General features: G+C 39.7%; 3 protein-coding genes across 4 annotated transcripts in view; 1 reads left to right on the top strand and 2 right to left on the bottom strand.

Annotated features, from left to right (window-relative positions):
* Positions 1-338: 338 nt before the first annotated feature.
* Positions 339-6,183, bottom strand: cfap206 (cilia and flagella associated protein 206). The gene is made up of 11 exons (XM_061270193.1): positions 5,872-6,183; positions 4,988-5,078; positions 4,632-4,820; positions 3,916-4,080; positions 3,619-3,827; positions 3,368-3,487; positions 1,760-1,958; positions 1,554-1,694; positions 959-1,134; positions 690-827; positions 339-596 (listed from the first exon to the last, which is right to left on the bottom strand). Exons 1-11 carry the CDS (start codon positions 5,977-5,979, stop codon positions 375-377), a joined length of 1,758 nt encoding a protein of 585 aa, XP_061126177.1. The 5' UTR covers positions 5,980-6,183; the 3' UTR covers positions 339-374.
* Positions 6,184-6,477: 294 nt separating this feature from the next.
* lyrm2 (LYR motif containing 2) lies at positions 6,478-7,214 on the top strand. The gene is made up of 3 exons (XM_061270013.1): positions 6,478-6,647; positions 6,789-6,929; positions 7,008-7,214. The coding sequence occupies exons 1-3, from the start codon at positions 6,603-6,605 to the stop codon at positions 7,101-7,103; spliced, it is 282 nt and encodes a 93-aa protein (XP_061125997.1). The 5' UTR covers positions 6,478-6,602; the 3' UTR covers positions 7,104-7,214.
* A 199-nt stretch (positions 7,215-7,413) lies between these two features.
* Positions 7,414-16,508, bottom strand: part of mdn1 (midasin AAA ATPase 1) — a 30,974-nt gene continuing 21,879 nt past the window's right edge. For both annotated transcript variants that reach the window (XM_061270012.1, XM_061270011.1), the window contains exons 72-102: positions 16,411-16,484; positions 16,137-16,314; positions 15,917-16,061; positions 15,514-15,660; positions 15,311-15,437; positions 15,124-15,229; positions 14,863-14,978; positions 13,959-14,357; positions 13,667-13,893; positions 13,433-13,567; positions 13,159-13,358; positions 12,678-12,839; positions 12,450-12,584; positions 12,233-12,365; positions 11,988-12,166; positions 11,731-11,856; positions 11,490-11,637; positions 11,027-11,307; positions 10,806-10,961; positions 10,538-10,639; positions 10,259-10,451; positions 9,992-10,162; positions 9,772-9,917; positions 9,522-9,611; positions 9,093-9,208; positions 8,851-9,025; positions 8,643-8,716; positions 8,459-8,573; positions 8,296-8,362; positions 8,046-8,188; positions 7,414-7,963 (exon numbers count right to left, since the gene is read on the bottom strand). In XM_061270012.1, coding sequence (XP_061125996.1) covers positions 7,778-7,963; positions 8,046-8,188; positions 8,296-8,362; positions 8,459-8,573; positions 8,643-8,716; positions 8,851-9,025; positions 9,093-9,208; positions 9,522-9,611; positions 9,772-9,917; positions 9,992-10,162; positions 10,259-10,451; positions 10,538-10,639; positions 10,806-10,961; positions 11,027-11,307; positions 11,490-11,637; positions 11,731-11,856; positions 11,988-12,166; positions 12,233-12,365; positions 12,450-12,584; positions 12,678-12,839; positions 13,159-13,358; positions 13,433-13,567; positions 13,667-13,893; positions 13,959-14,357; positions 14,863-14,978; positions 15,124-15,229; positions 15,311-15,437; positions 15,514-15,660; positions 15,917-16,061; positions 16,137-16,314; positions 16,411-16,484 — 4,752 coding nt within the window. In that variant the 3' untranslated portion in view covers positions 7,414-7,777. The remainder of the gene's footprint in view (positions 7,964-8,045; positions 8,189-8,295; positions 8,363-8,458; positions 8,574-8,642; positions 8,717-8,850; positions 9,026-9,092; positions 9,209-9,521; positions 9,612-9,771; positions 9,918-9,991; positions 10,163-10,258; positions 10,452-10,537; positions 10,640-10,805; positions 10,962-11,026; positions 11,308-11,489; positions 11,638-11,730; positions 11,857-11,987; positions 12,167-12,232; positions 12,366-12,449; positions 12,585-12,677; positions 12,840-13,158; positions 13,359-13,432; positions 13,568-13,666; positions 13,894-13,958; positions 14,358-14,862; positions 14,979-15,123; positions 15,230-15,310; positions 15,438-15,513; positions 15,661-15,916; positions 16,062-16,136; positions 16,315-16,410; positions 16,485-16,508) is intronic.

Below are 16,508 nucleotides of genomic sequence, written 5' to 3'. Positions count from 1 at the left end.
GCTGATTGAGTGCTCCAAATTGCCCCTAGGTGTGAGTGCGTGTGCTTGTTCGTCTCTGTGTTCCCTGCGATTGGCTGGCAACCGGTTCAGGGTGTCCCCCGCCTACTGCCCGATGACGGCTGGGATAGGCTCCAGCAAGGTCGCGACCCCCGTGGGGATACAGCGGTACAGAAAATGGATGGATGGATTTTTGACACTTTGTGATACTTCATATTTTAAGATACAATCATACCTGAAGGTTCAGCGAGCACTTAAATCAGGTAACTCATTGTCTCTACCAATTTATAATTTAAGGCCTTCAAGAAACGAGACAATAAATAAAAAAACAACTCAAAATGCAAGGTATCGTTTCAATTTATTTGGTAAGACACCAATTATTCATTAATAGATCTGGTAAGGTTGACTTTTTCCATTCTGCCGCCTCTGCATCCTCTAAGGCCAGCCAGGAATATCTGAGGTTTCGGGACACCTGTCTGACCATCTCTCTTGGTTTGACAACCAACCTGCTTGGGGAGCCATGTTTGAGTGTCATTTTCCCGTCTCATGTGGCTCAGATGGGTTTGAGTTGAATGTGTGACTTTTGTCCGAAGATCTGCCTAGAATTTTCAAGTAATAAATGATAATCCCATCTTCTCCAAGTTGAGGCCTGAATTGATTTAAAATATTAATGATTGAATATTTGGATTTACCAGTTTGATAGCTGACCTTCGCAGTTCCCACTCATTCCATTCATATGACTTCACAATATTTGTCGCCATTACGTGAAGATCTGTTTGAGTCCAGCTCTCGGACTTACTCACAGGTAGTGGCTTCTTTCCTGCTTGCACCTGTAAAACATCCAAAGCATGAATTTATCCGTGTGTTATGATTTGATCCCTTGAATGATGGAGATGGTGGTCGGTTGTAACCTGAGATTGCACACAATTTACAGAGTACAATTGTACTACAAATATCTTACGCAAGATGGAGTTTGGTGGAGTTTGAGAAGATGAATCAATTCAGGTGAACTCTTGGCTTTTTCTGTTACCACTTCAATGAAGTAATCAGCGTTGTAGGCAAAATTTATAGCAGCTTCTTTGGAGATGAAGACATACAGTTTCCCCTTGTACTTGAGCACACCAATGTATGGATTCCCTATGAGGGGAATGTCACAAGTGAAGACGTTCTTATGTTTAGTTATAATTGGTGAATATAGCATGCGACATTGCGCACGTTTAAAAAAAAAAAAAAAAGGGAGATGAATAAAATATTAACTTCCATTCTGAATATTTCTGTAAGATTAATGGGTGCATTTTAATAGTTTATTTGATTTATTATTATATAGTTTTAGTGGCGGTACACAAATCAAGCATTTTGCCTTTCGATTTAAGTAAAAAAATCTACTTGTGCATATGTGACGAGTAAATTTGACGATTTATTGTGTTTAATAATTGATTTATAATTTATCAATTCAATTAGCACCCCTAATTTTTTCTTGCTTGTCTATTCTGGTAAAAGCTGCGAAGCCAGGCTTTATTTGATCTGAAATTATTGATACCATAAAGTTGTGTTACCTGGAAGAATAAGACCATCATTGTTAACAAGGGTGTAGCCACAGAATCCATTATACTGCAATGGGAGGTCAATAAGCATGTCAGCAGATTCAGGGTGGAGCCACTCGTGCTCCTTCATCCGTGATGGGTCAATGCACTCGCCTGTTTGAAGAAATTCAGTTTACAATTTATATTCTGGTCAAATGATTTGCTACTGCCAGCCATACCTATGTTCTCATCCATTCTTTGTTTGTCTGTTTTTACTTCTATTCCCTCCAGTAGTTTCCCCAAAGGATGTTTGGGAAAAAGATTGTCCGGAGAGATACGGAAGAACTGCAATCTGAGTGCAATGTTGTTTAAAATGTTCAGCAGCTCTGCTTCATCTTGAAGTTCTGACCATAGTTTTGACAGGGCCTTGAACAATGGCTGAAAAAAAAAGGGAATAATAATAACAGTGTTAATAATAGTAACAGTAATAATACCGTTTTTTTCCGTGTATAGTGCGCCCCCATGTATAGTACGCACCCCTAACAATGGCATGCTGATGCTGGAAAAAAGCTTGTACCCATGTATAATACGCACCCAATTTTTATGAATTTTTTAAAAAAAAAAATTTAAATTTTTTTTTTTATTTTTATTTTTTTTAAGTCCCAAAGATCGTCACACACGCAGGGAGGCAATGGGTCCCATTTTTAAAGTCTTTGGTATGGTCTTAACTAGGCTGGATGTCATTTTTTTGTTGGCGTTGATTTCTCCGACTGCCCCTAAACGCACCACCGCGCTCCGTGCGCACACGGCGGCTCTGTATGGGAGAGACGTTGAAGAGGAATAAAAACACCCTTGGAAACCAAAACTTGCCCCTCGTCGTGACTCGGAGCCGCAACAAATGTTTCGGATTTGTGTAGGGTACATTGTGACAGATGGCAAACTAGCAGGTGATCGAGCGAGCGTCTGATACAAGAGCATTGCGGTCGTATGGAGCGTGTTTGAAATGAACAGCAGAGACGAAAGGAACAAGGCAAAGTGTTGTGAAATAAAATATTACCTGTAATACGCATTTTGTTATTTGCTGATTGAAACTGCTAATTAAACTGTGAATTGAAACTAATAGGTGGAGAACTGAACTCTCGCTCTTTATATAGCTGACGTGTCTTGCGCAACCGTTCTGCGCATCTGTAATGGCGGCCTCCGTATGACGTCCGGTCCGCGATGGAGATTAAAAAACAAACAATATTTGACAATAACACACCATCGAGGATTGCACGCACCATCGCATCAAACGATGTGTCGTCAATTATGAATTTTACTAAGTGTGTTGGGCAGGATGGCTGAATGCGATGCGCGATTGACAACAAACAAGAAGAAAGGTGAGTTTTATTTCGGGGGAGATTTGTCATGTCTCGTCCCCAGTTTTGCTATGTGTCTAGGTTGCCATAGTTTCTGTTCGTGTCACCCCGCTCTTCCTGTGTCACCTCAATCGATGTAACGTGTTTTGTATTTAAGTCCTGTCTGCCCCTCGCTCACCGTTGGATCATTGCATGTGTTACTGTCATTCTGTTCCTGTCTTTGGTAATGTCACCCTGTCTTTTTGTTCCACGACTTTGTCGGTCAGTCCTGTTGTTGGTTTTGTTGTACCATGACTTTATTTAAAAAAAAAAATTAAAAAAAAAAAAATTAAAAAAAAAATATATATTTTTTTTCTTTGTACCCATGTATAATACGCACCCCAGATTTTAGGACAATAAATTAGTAAAATATTGCGCACTATACACGGAAAAAAACGGTATCTATAACACATTGTCATTTATTCTTATAGCAATCACCAAATAACTTACAAAAACTTTTGCGGTGAGCATAGCCGTCTTGGGCTGCACAGATGTTTTCAGCAAGTACATTTGTGATGAGATGTCCTTCTGTAAGATTTCGATTATTTTTACACATAAATGTGAATCAGCCTGTTGGTAGAAAGTGAACTCCATATCAATTTTTTATTTTTTTTTGCAAAGAAACAATGCAAAATATAACCAGATCAGGAGGAAAAGAAATATATATATATATATTATATAAAAAAGAAATGTTTGCTCACCAGTAACATACGGAGAAAAGTTTCACTTTGCCTGACATTGTAGAGTGCTTGTGTTAGCTGAACCGGGGTCACGTCATATTCTTCAGGCCAACTGCCATGATACTTTTCTAACAATGCTGTGTAGTTCCACGCCAAACTCTGGGAGGCACTCAACTCGACCTCTATGTCATCACCGGTGACCGAAAGCGCTTCAGAGAAAGCTGGAGGCACTGCAAAGTGTTGAAAAAAGAAAATTATGGTAATACTGTATTTATAAGACATGCCACAATTCCAGTATGAGTTGATGCTGTCTCATACTTAATTCCGAAAAGTTTGTCTCCTGTTCTTTCTTGCTAGCTTTGTTGAAGAGTCGAATTCCCGTGACAGTCATCATGAGCTCAGAAAGCTGCTGCTCCTTATCTCGCTTTGGGAGGATCATAAAGGCTCCGAGTTCACTTGATGGGAAAATGCTCTGCAAGACAACTGATAAAAGCACAATGTGAGCATACATACCGTATTGGCTCGAATATAAGACGACTCTGATTATAAGACGACCCCCTCATTTTCAAGACTCAAGTTTGGAAAAAAGACTTTTTGAACACCAGATCGGATTTTTATACAGAAAATAATTACAGTACATCTGAAACAAAATCTTATAACAATATCATTCAAATCATGCAAAAATTGTCTTCACATCTTAATATCTGAACATTTAAATATGTAAACTAAAGTGCAATCACATTTGTAATTGAACGGCTTCTGTTCTTTTCATTTTCTGTTATTTCTTCTCTTTTCTTTCTTACCGCTATTTTTTATTTTTCTTCTTCGTGCTACCGCTATTTTCTTTTTCTTCTTCGTGACCTTTGGCCTGGGGAGTTAAGTTCAGCATTCGCTTGAAAGATATCTGGCACCATCTAACATTGTAAATGGGTATAATGTCTAGACCCCGGAATGTAAGACGAGCCCCACTTTTTCACTGCAAAAAACCCAGTCGTATATTCGGGCCAATACGGTATTTTAGTTATCGTGTTTACCTGTAGCCTCTTGCACAGAGCTGACATCTGAAGGAGAGCCCATGCCAGAGCCTAGCAGGATATATGTGATGATTTTACGGTAGAGGGCATCTAATTGCTCTTTGGATTTCACCCTGCTGTCAGTGATCTCTCTGCTCACTTGGTTTAGTCTCGTCTCCAGCATCCAGCTGATTCCCTTAAGGAACTCTCCTGTGTAGAAAATACTGTCACGGTTGAGATGTTCATTTTGTTGATAATTGTTGATTTTTTTTTTGTCACCTCAGGATGTTTGAAAATAATAGTTTGTTTCACATTAAACTGATATCCCTAATTGTAACATATGACAAATTGTGCAACTTGGAAAAACTTTCACTTACGTCTAGTATTGTAATTCATGTCAAAATAGACTTGCATCTTGATTGTGTCAATGGAAGGACTGTATGTGGCTGGAGGTGTCTCCGTGCACATCTGTAAAAAAAAAAAAAAAAAAAATTTATCAAACTAATACTGTAAATAAAGAGTTGGTTATTTTTTTGTGTAACTTAAATGTAACGCAATATGCTTTAGACTCCAATAGAAGGAGTTTTTCTCTTTTATAAGTTTTACAACCGTGACGAAAGGTTCCCATTTCCATTACCTTTACGGAGCGTGCACGCTCGCCTTTAGATATTGGTGCGATCATCTTTGCAACCTATGATGCTTTTGGTTTTCTTGAATCTTGGTCACTTTTTACGCGCAGCATTTTGGCAATTATATATGACTTCTGTTCGCTGTCAGTAAGTGACAGAATCCATTTTTATACCTGAGGCAGTCGTCACATTCTTCCACACGTCAGAGTCGTTGATGCACGTTTACCTGCGTTGTTACCTTAGTTGTAGGCTACAACTAAGGTAATAACGCATGTACAACTTGTAGGTGTCGCCTTCTTACTTGCATAGTGCTGCTACCGTAGATGCAGTATCTTTAATCACTTTTTGTTCATCAGCAATTATTTTTGGTGTTACGGGAGACTCGACGACGCTCACAAATGAGTCAAAAACACACGTTACGGTAAAGTGTCAAATGATTTGCGTTTATTTAATCAATGTAAAATAAGCTGCTGATATGTAAGGATAATAAAATGTCAATTTCCAAGGAGTGTCATCGTCGGTAATAAATGTACTGGGCACATTTATGCTTGGTTTATTACATCGGTACAAATGATACAGACTAATTCCCGGTCTAATCTACCAAAAAGTATGGAATAAATGGTGTTTCTTACCTTCAAATGAATCAAATCTATCGGTGGAGTAGCTCTTCTCATGGTACACTCGTGTACCAATTCCCGAATGATGGCTTCAACAACACTTACAGCTAGAGCCCGAGACATTTTTAGAATCGTGAAAATATTATAATCGTGCTTGCTGCAACTTCAGTTTTGACTTGTTGGCAGGAAATGGTCGTCATAGCAACAGCGGGCTGACTAGAGACTCAGTCCAGTAGAGTGCGCTAAAGGTTATCTTTTTTGAGATTTCATTCCATTTGGCAGGAATAATTATTGATTCTGTTCATTCTAGATTAGCTAAACCTACCCATATTAAGGGAAAAAAACATGCAAAAAAATAAGTAAATGAAAGCATTGAACCTTTGGAGAAACCTTTCGGCTGTTCCCCATTGGGGTCGCCACAGCGTTTCAGTCTCACTTTGTCCAGTTTCATCCGCTGCTATTTTTTAAGAACAGACTCCTTTTAAAAAAAAATTAAAAAAATAACAAAGTAAAACGTTTTGAATCAATTAATCTGTTGATATCGACGCTTAAAAATATATCGTTTTCGGCACAGAACAACAATTTTCCCGAGCATCGCCGATGTCTCGCGAGATTCGTCAAATTCGCAATGAATTGTGGGTAATATTCCATACCAGTAATGGAAGCCCAGCAAAAGTGTGGAACAAGTGCACGAAAGGGATAAGGCGACATATTTACGATATATAAAATATATTTGTCTGCCAGAGATGACAACGTCAAAAATACCGTCTACTGCACTTTCTTTAAAACAGGTAAATACTGCACACGCATAATCAATATTAAACATGATTTATACGTAAAGACTTTACAGTTTACATCGTAGCGACCATGGTAATTGAAAATATTTTAATTAGTTTGACAAAGTGAACTCCCCCCCCCCCGCCCCCTCTTAGTTTTTACAGAGGCAGAACGTCTTGGGGATATATAGAAAAATGTTGAGGACTATAAAACATGTGCCAAATGAGACGGACAGGAACTACCTCAAAGACTGGGCAAAATCTGAATTTAAGAGGAACCAAAATACCACAGACCAGGTATAAATTATATTCACAATTTCAAGTAGACCTGCCATGATACATTCGCTGATGTTTTCCCTCTGATCGTTCCATCAGGATGCCATCCGTATGATGATCACACAAGCAAACAAGCACCTGGAGGAGCTTCAAATGTACCTGGCATTGGCTGGAAACAATTCAAAAAATCTCTGAGGATTATTCTTCTCGATTTTCTGAAAAGTGATAGAAACTACCGTTTTGACTTGGAATCACTTCAAGGATGAATGAACATGGGTTGAACCAGTAAAAATATTATTACGCAAACATATGCTTTGGAGTTACTATGCAATGGCACGTACACACACACTATTACCAAACATCAAGATGCCTGGCCATAAACAGAAAGTACCTAAAATAATTTGGCCATTTTTTATACAAGCAGTCGGAAGATTTATTTTCCCAAAGCATACTTTTTGTTTCTCTCCCATGGGAAAATACACATGCTAATAAAGTTTTTAAAAAAAATCCCACGGTTCACTTTTTATGTTCACAATAATTGTTGGTTATTGCCTTCACTTAAATAAAACACATAGAAACACAGCATAAGGGGAATATATGATTTTACCAAGATGTTTCACAAAATTCTGTCACAATCATAATTATGGTAATTTACAAATGTGATGCAATAAGACAAATGAAATGGTGAATGACAAACTGCAATAATTTATATATATGTATATATATATATAAAAAAACATTTAGAGCAGCAAGTCATCTTTTCTCTTCAGCAACATAGGAACAACTTTACTATCTTCATCAGTCCATTATCAGTCCATATTGAGTAAAGTGTTCCATTTTTTTTCCGTTATAAATGTCACCTGGTCGGCTCACTGGTCGGCAGTCGTGACAAGTTCAAACCACTGCCTAAGTGCGTCGCTCAGGGTCTCAGGCAAGGCATTCACATCTCGTAGTATGACGTAGAAAGGAAATGGAAACTCCTCCATGTAGGAGCGGATCTCTGGTAGTTCTCCTGGGCTTTTAAATAATGGCACCTTGATGTCCAGGATGGAGTCCTGCATCAGACCACCACAGATTGCATCAAATGTATTCCGAAATAGGTAGAAATATATATGGACTACAAAATAAGAAACTTACCCGGGAGTTGGGATTGTCAAGTACCACAAAGATAAGGAAAACATTTGCACTGCGTGCTCTTTGTATTGCTGTCGTCACACGCTCTTTGCCTTCCAGGAACAATCCCCTACCGTCTGATACGATGATCAGAAGCTGGGCTGTTTCTGTGGAGCAGCGGGTGAAGGCACAAAATACGAGAGACATGAGCTCTGTTTTTCTTTTGAGATGGATGAGATGAATTCATATGATGGCTCAATGTGTAAGTTATCACCTGAATTTGTAGATCTTAAAATCTGCTTTCGTGCTCCAACCAACATGTCGGTGGCACTCTCTAGGAACTGTACAGGAAAATAAAGGCATAATAAATTAGGTATGCCTAGAAATTAAACTTGCACAAAAACTCTAATGTTTTGTCCAGTGAACTAAATTCCCACCTGAGCAATTCTAGTCTTCTTCTGCTGGAATTTACACAACCGGAGGATCCGAGCTCCGGAATCATCATTAAATTGCTGCTGAAATGGGTGGAGAAGCTGCACCTCCTCACCGAAACTAAACAAAGAGAACAAAGCAATATTTCATTCACATGCAATCGGAAAATAGGTCAGAAAATGGCCATACCTGTAAACGGACACTTGTCCAACTTCCAGAAGAGTGAGCGCATTGACAATCACTGACAGTGATTCAAACGCCAGCTGGAAGACATGTATGTAACTATAATTACTATCATTTTTTTAAATTATAATTTCCTTAGGTGTTCTAGGAGCTATTCTTCAATAATAAACAGAAGGATGGATGGACTGTGCAAACTCTGATGAGCAGGGTTTACCTGTTTGGAATGGTTGTCCACCATACTGGAGGAATCATCCACAGCCAGGCAGATCTGGTAATCTCTTTTACTAGGCTTTGTCCTCCTCAACCAGATCTTGTCCTTGCGGAACTGACTGGCAATGTAAGGGATGACTTTTCTCATGTTGAGTCGTTTTCCTGTGCGGTAATCACCTCTGTAGAAAAGTAGAATATTAAAAAAAAATTTTTTTGTCAAAATAGGATGAGTAAATCTATACCCACTTGAGCTTCGCAGCTTGAGTCGGCTCCAAAATAAGGCGTAGCTGCTCCGATAGTTGTTGGGATAATTGGGAAGTCATTGTCTTGTATTGCCGCCACATGTAAGCTGCTGCATTCTCCTGGGGGTCACAAAATCAATTGAAAGTTATCAAGCCATCATTCAAAATTTCTTACAAACAGTTGCAAAGAACAGCATGTGGACACTTTGGATTTCTGCATAAATCTTTCATAAAATATGATCTGATCATCATTAAGTCACCACTATTGTTACATTATAAATAAAGCTTCTCAAACTACCTAGAATTTTGACCATAAATCTCTCCCCCAAAAATTATTTCAGTAAAAAGATTACTCTTCTCCTTCAACACATACTGCCCAGTGTCATATTTTCATCAAACTTTAGTACTACGTTATGAAGACGCTGGTACACACCTCCTCCTGCGTTCCTGGAGTCATATTTTGCCATACTGATAATTGCACCTCCATCTTGCTCCTGATGTCCTCAGGGTTTCTGTCTAACTGCTGAAAACAAACAAACAAACAAACAAACAAACAAACACATGAAGAAATAAATATAAATAAAATAAATGCCAAAATTATGTGAATGGTGCAGATGGGTGAGTAAAGCTGCATTTTTTTTGTTGTTTCATCACACGTCCTGAAAAACAACCAGATGGTGCACCTGCGTTGCTTCGAGGAGCATCAGAGGAATTGTGTGAAAAGTCGATTCTGTGTTTTTCTCAGCTTCCTCTCCATCTCTGGGATGCCTGATGTGCTCCCATTCGTTGTCTTTATTTTCCGTCTTCTGCGAATGCATCTCTGCATTCTCTGTAAGAAAAAAAAAAAAAGGATGCAGTTGTATCCTAATGTGTGCAGTTGGATGAAGACCCAAGTAGCAGCACCTTGCGCGTGTATGGCCTCTGTTGTATCTTGCTTATGTTTAAGTTCCTGAACATCAGCATCTTGAAGATCATCTTCTTGGTACTCCATTTGCATTGAAAGATCCTCCTCGTCCTGATTTCCATCTTTGACCTGTTGACCCTCTGCTGCTTCCTGATCTGTATTGGCAACATCTGGGAGCATTCAACAAACATATCAATTAGATTTAGGAAAAATACGTCTTCATACTGCACGTTAATCATTCGGTTTACGATGTAGTTGCTACGAACCGTATGTTTGTCTATCGTAGGCCCCTTCGCTGATATGTTCATATAGATCCGATTCTTGTTTAGTTTCACGTTGCCCGCTGTCTTGCATCCGCTCGTGCGAGCTCTCCAACGTACGAAGACGCTTGTTAATAAACTCACTGTAGTCACCCGTCGAACGCTCATTGTCTGCTTGTCCAGGTTTTCTTTTAAAGCTCTGAAATGCATATTTTGACAAAATTCATTGTAAAAAAAATAAATGTAAAAGATCACAGAAAGAGAGAATTCCAAACAACACTCTACCTGAGTGTTGTTATGTGTCAGCGACTGTGACGCCATACTGGAAGACAATTTTGACTGGTGACCTTCTGATTGGTTAGCGTCAGCCGCTCCAGTCCCGCACTCCTATGAAATCAAGTACACGGGAAAGTATTGAAGAACAGTTTTTCCATTCATTTCAAAAACCTGTCAACATAGACAAGACAACCAAAACCTAAAAGCGATAAAGTCCAGCGATTAGAAAACATTACGTTATCCAAAGACCCCAATTCATGCTAAGAACAAATCCCACCTCTTTTGCTTGATCTCTCTCTGATGCCTCTCCAGCCAGCTCCACAGCAGTATCACTCTGGAAATTCTCCTCTCCGGTTTGCCCATCAGTGCTGTGATCTTTCCTCTCAGCTGGCTCCGGCTGTTCTTCCACATCATCCTTAGCGTCACCATCCTCCTGTAGGCAAGGGTAGCACATTCAAGCTAAAACCGTGACGGCGAGCAAGCCGTGAAAATCTCTACCTTAAGATTGGTCCCTTCCTCTTTTGGAACGGAGGGATTCTCATCAGTTTTTGATTCTTTGTCTTCGGTTGCTAGAGCATCTTCTTTGTCTTCGGTTTGGATATCATCACTCGTTTCCGTTTCAGTCTTTGATTCCGGGTCTCCGTGGTCATCGTCTTCTTGGTTTAACTTGTCTTCCTCTAACTGCTCATTTCCCTCCTGCTCCTCATCTCCCTCTTTCGGTCCGTCTCCATTCTCTTCTGCGGCGATCGCTTGCTCGTCAATATCAAATGGATTTTCTTCTGAAAAATAATAATAAAATGGAGACAGTGTGAAAAATGTTAATTAAGAAAAGTATAGTTCTTTTTTTTTTTAAAGGATTCATATCATGCAATATCAACTTTATCCAAAATTTTCTTTCTTTATTTTTCTTTCTATTAAAAAGAAATGGACCACTGTGGTCTTCAACAAGAACAAGGCTCACCATCTCCTTCACCTTCTCCTTCTCCATCGTCACCCATCTCATCAACCTGGTCCAGGTTAAGATCATCAGGCAGCTCCATAGCCTCGGGTTCAGGTCTTTTATCTTCTTGGCCATGATAAGGATCCACTTCATTCTCATCAAAATCTCTCTAGGAAACAGAAAAAAAAAAGAAAGGAACTGTATCAAAGCACATTAAGAGGTACGTTTGAATTTCTCAGAATAAACATTCTCGGATGCTTACCTCATCTCTTTGTTCGTTGATTTTGTCTTTCCCATCAGCCTCCGCCTGGTCATTATTTTTTTCTTCATTTTTATCGCCTTCGGTAGCATCCAAGTTGTCTTCCTTCGCAGCTAATACGGATTCAGACTAAACAGGTGTGAAGGTACAAGATTATTATTAATTTTTTTTTTAAATAATTCGAAGAGTATTTAGCTCTTCCTCTAATTTAGTAATAGTTGTAGTAGTCATGAAACTAAGTTTAATTTAGAATTTGGTACCTGGTCCATGCCCTGGTGGGAAGACTCGTCCTCTTTGTCACTTCCTCCTTCATCATCCTCCTCTTCATCGTCCCCACCCCACATTCTCTCATCGAGAGTTTCTGCCTGTCCATCACCCAGATCACCCATCATTTTATCCATCTCCTCCTGGTCATTCTCTTTATCCGACTCATCTTCATCTGTAAGTCAGAGATGTATAAATCATTGTTCGAAGAAGAGCATTCGAAAGATATGAATTTACATACCGGCACTATTTTCATCACCATCATGTGTTTGGCCTTCAAAGTCCTCGGACATCTCAACAGCATTGTCTTCTGCTTTCATTTTCTTCTCATCTTTGTGTTCCTTCTCCTGACCCTCCGCAAAGGTGTCCTCCACCTTAAATATAATTCAACCAGTAGTTTAAATACATTTTTGTTAAACATCCATTACTGGAAATTAACTGTAGCATATGAAGTTGACCTGATCTTCACTGGAAATTGTTTCACTGACATCCTTGGTGCCTTCGCCTTCACCGATTCCGCCACCCTCATAATCATGAAACTCAGTGGCACCTTCACCTTCTCCAGGTGTTAGTTCTTGAGGCAAGCAGAAACCCTAAGGAGAACCGCGAGATGAAAATGAATGAGGACATGATTCAATTTCTAAATAACTGAACCGCGACAATGCGGACATTTGTTGACTTTGTACCTTCTGAGCGAGCTCAGTGAAGACGTTAGCCAACACTGAGAGCAATTTGGCAGTGCATCTGTGCACTCCCACAGACGCAGACAGGAAGTAACGGACCAGGTCTGAGTAAATCCGCAGCAGAGGCTCCACACGCACTAGCATCCTGCACGCTCTGTTTACCTCCTGAAAAGACAAACAGATGAAGCATTTCATTAACTGAGCTCAAGGGGAAAAAAAATGACACCAAAAAATTATAGGGACACGATTAACAGATTACCGTAATTTCCAGATTATAAAGCGCACCGGACTACAAGGCACACGGTCGGATTTTGAGAAGATTTGAGGTTTTTAGGGGCGCCTTATAGTCCGGAAAATACGGGAAGCATTTCATTAACTGAGATCAAGGAAAAAATAAAATAAAAAAAATCATGTGAGCGCAGTACCAACTTACGTTTCAAATCACTAACTAGACAAGACAATATATTTGACAAAACTCTCAAACCTGGAGCTTCTGCGTCTTAAAAGAGTCTGTGTGTATCTTTAAGCAGGTGAGGAGCCGCTCCAGCTTGGCGTTCACATCTCCCACACACAGAGCCTCCACATCTGCTGCCAGCTCCTCTTCCAAGAGATGGGTGAAGTGTTTTGGCTTCAGTAAGTCTCCCGCATCCTCTTTGTCTACCTCTTTGCCATCATTCACTGGATCTGATTTGAAAAATCAAATCAAATGTTAAAAACATAATATAACACTGGTTATCTTTTAGAAGCGTTATTCTCACCTATCTTGCCAACTTCTTGAGCGCTTTTCTCATTTGTCTCCCTTCTCTTTATTAGTGTCTGGACAGCGTACAGCAAGTTCTTTATGGTTGTGTCCAGATCAGCAGAAAACCCGGAACAGAATGCAGATAGGTCATCTGAAAATCAAGCAAAAAAAAAAAAAAACCAGAAACTACATTAGTCAGATTTTCGAATTTTCTGTAGTAGAAAAATACACTACAGTTTTGTCCAATCACCTGCGGTAGTTTGCCCATCTGAGAGATGCTGATTCTTCCAAGAGGCGAACTCGGTGATGCTTTTCATTGCTTCTTGGTGAACAAACTCGAAGCTCTGGATGACGGCTGGCATTAGGTGCTTATTTCTCGGACATGTGGCTGGCAAGAAGAGCTGTTCGATTTCACACAACTGAGACATCACAGTTGCCAGCTGATCAAAAGCCGAGGAACACGTAGCGAAATCCTTCCTAAAAGTAATTGAGCCATTTAGTGTGGATTTATCTTTTATGACATTCCCAGAAGAGTGTCTTACCATGTCAGAAGTACTTTCTCTGAGTTCTTCTGTGTTATTTGATGAAGCGTGGTCTTTAAATTCAGGATCTGCTCCAGCATTGCGGCGACACGCTGGTCCACCTGCCTCCAGGTGGCATCTCCTTTCCGCATCTGGCAAATAGGGGCCTGATGGCGAGCTACCATTGGGGATGTGCATCTCAGAGAATCATGCCGGGAGTTGCTGTTGTCCTCCTCCTGTGGTTGAAGAGCTTCGGGACAGCACTGCATGAGCCAGGACAGCTGCTGGAGGAGGATTGAACACTGAGCAGCATGTGCCTGGCCTTTGCTGACCCAATTGGAAAGAGATGCCTGAGGTAGGAGTGTGCTGTCTTCTCGTTGAGTTTGGAGTTTGATATCTTGGACCGTGCTTGTTAGCTTCCTAAAGATAAAAGAAGAAAACAGCAAATTGCTTTTGGTGTTGACTTATTCGTTTCAGTATTCTCCTTTTAATTACCGTATTTTCCGGACTATAAGGCGCACCGGACTATAAGGCGCACCTTCAATGAATGGCCCATTTTAAAACTTTGTCCTTATATAGCACCGGATATTAATGCATCATGTCAGATTTTTAATCCAAATCAAATCATTCTCCATTTTATCTTTGATATTTCAATTTCAGACGCAACAAATCACTTTATAATCACAAAATAATGATCCATAGTCTTTTTGATTCATAGTCTTCAGCGGGCCACTTATGATTGATTTCATGATACAATGCTTTGGGCCAGTTTAAATTTAGGAATTTTAGTTCATATATAAGGCGCACCAGACTATAAGTCGCACTGTCGGCTTTTGAGAAAATTTTTAGGTTTTTAGATGCGCCTTATAGTCCGGAAGATACAGTATGTTGGATTATACATTTGGTGGCAAGGCAGGCAACAAACCTCAAACGGACCCATTGCTCAGTCAGCTTGGCCAGTCGTTGCCGCTGTCTGAGGAGTAGTTTGAAGAGGTGAGATGAAAAACCTCGGCACCGCTCGATGTTTCCCAGACCCAAGTCCTACAAAAGAGAGCCACACACACACTCAAGTGTTTTTCCCTTTCCCATCAGCTTTAATACAGCATACTAATGATGCCCTAAATTTGTACATTTGATGTTTTTAAACAAGAAATAGTTACGAGTCAGATAAAAAGACATTTCTTACTTTATTAGCATGCTGGAGCGCTGTCTTGAGAGCATTCATCCTCGCCCACGAACGATAGAAATAACGCTGACATCCATCCCATGTGGTGATCAACTCTGAAAACAACCTAAACCATCAAGAATAAAATGCAATTAAATGACAAGACTTCAGTGGGATCTAATTTTAGAAGTAAACAGATTAAACTCACGTGGTCTCAGATGAATCGGGGTTCATAACATTAGCAAGAGCGGTGCTCAAATCCAGCGGCTGTATGCAGAGAGTTTCCTCTTGGTCAGCTGTCTTGTTCCATACCAACCCTTTACGGTATGACAGACCTTATGCAACAGTGAGAGAAAATAGAGTGTGAAACTTCTGAATGGTTTGTAATTTTTATGTGAAAGTTAAAATAACCTATTTCGGCGAGTATTTTGAATAGGCCGGACAGAGCTCTCTGCTTCTGCTGCAGGATGTTTTTGGCCCGAGCTGTCTGTTTCTCTTTTTCAACTGACGTGTCAATGGTGAGTTCCTGCATTTCGTTGAGATTTCTCAGGACTTCACCTAGGAAGGAAAAATAAAAAAATCTTAATGCAGTTTTTTTTTGACAAATAAATGGCATATTTATCGGACAGAGTCTTGAGAGAACAAAAGTGAAACCTGCATTTTAATAGTAATTTTTAATGGGACTTAAAACATTTTTTTGATCGCCTTTCAGGTTTTTCCTCCACTTTAATAGCAGTAATAATAACTACACAATTTAATAATAATAATTTGAAACCGCATCACACGTGAACTGCTCCAGTAAGAGGTATATTACCAGTGAAAATGTCCAGATCTTCAGTCAACTCCATTGCTGGGTGTTTCTTAAGATGTTGGACACATAATTTCTTCATCTTTCTGGCCAGAGCAGGTAGACATCCTTGCAGCAATTCCAAATCGACTCCCTCATCTTGACCCTCATTCTAAAAAAATCCCCAGATCATCGTCAATGCGCTGAATCATTTGAGATGTTTACAAATCTAAGATAAGACCCAAACCTGCTGGTGGACATTTTTTTCTGGCAAGGCTTTCATGAGTGTGTGATGAAGTCGGTGAATAGGCGTTTCCTCTGGATGGATATCAGTATTATTAACGTTGGTTTTTTGTTCTACCAAAAAAGTAACGCAAGGGCCATTCAGAATCTGCTCAAGCTTCTTGATAAACTTGAAAAGGGTCCTAGACAGAAAAACAACACAAAGTAATGGTAAATAATAAACATAAGATTTTGAAATAATAGCCAGAAAGGCACTACAGTTTTAATTCATATCTTACCGATGTGTCTTTTCCACCGACTGCTTGATAGACCAGAAATTGACATCGTTCCACTTTGAGATCTTCACAAAATCCTAAATCAAATAAAATTGAAATGG

Source organism: Syngnathus typhle, linkage group LG22 (assembly GCF_033458585.1).
Source record: "Syngnathus typhle isolate RoL2023-S1 ecotype Sweden linkage group LG22, RoL_Styp_1.0, whole genome shotgun sequence".
Taxonomy (NCBI): Eukaryota; Metazoa; Chordata; class Actinopteri; order Syngnathiformes; family Syngnathidae; genus Syngnathus; species Syngnathus typhle.
The sequence above is the reverse complement of the archived record's forward strand: the minus strand, read 5'-3'. Positions and strand labels throughout refer to the sequence as shown.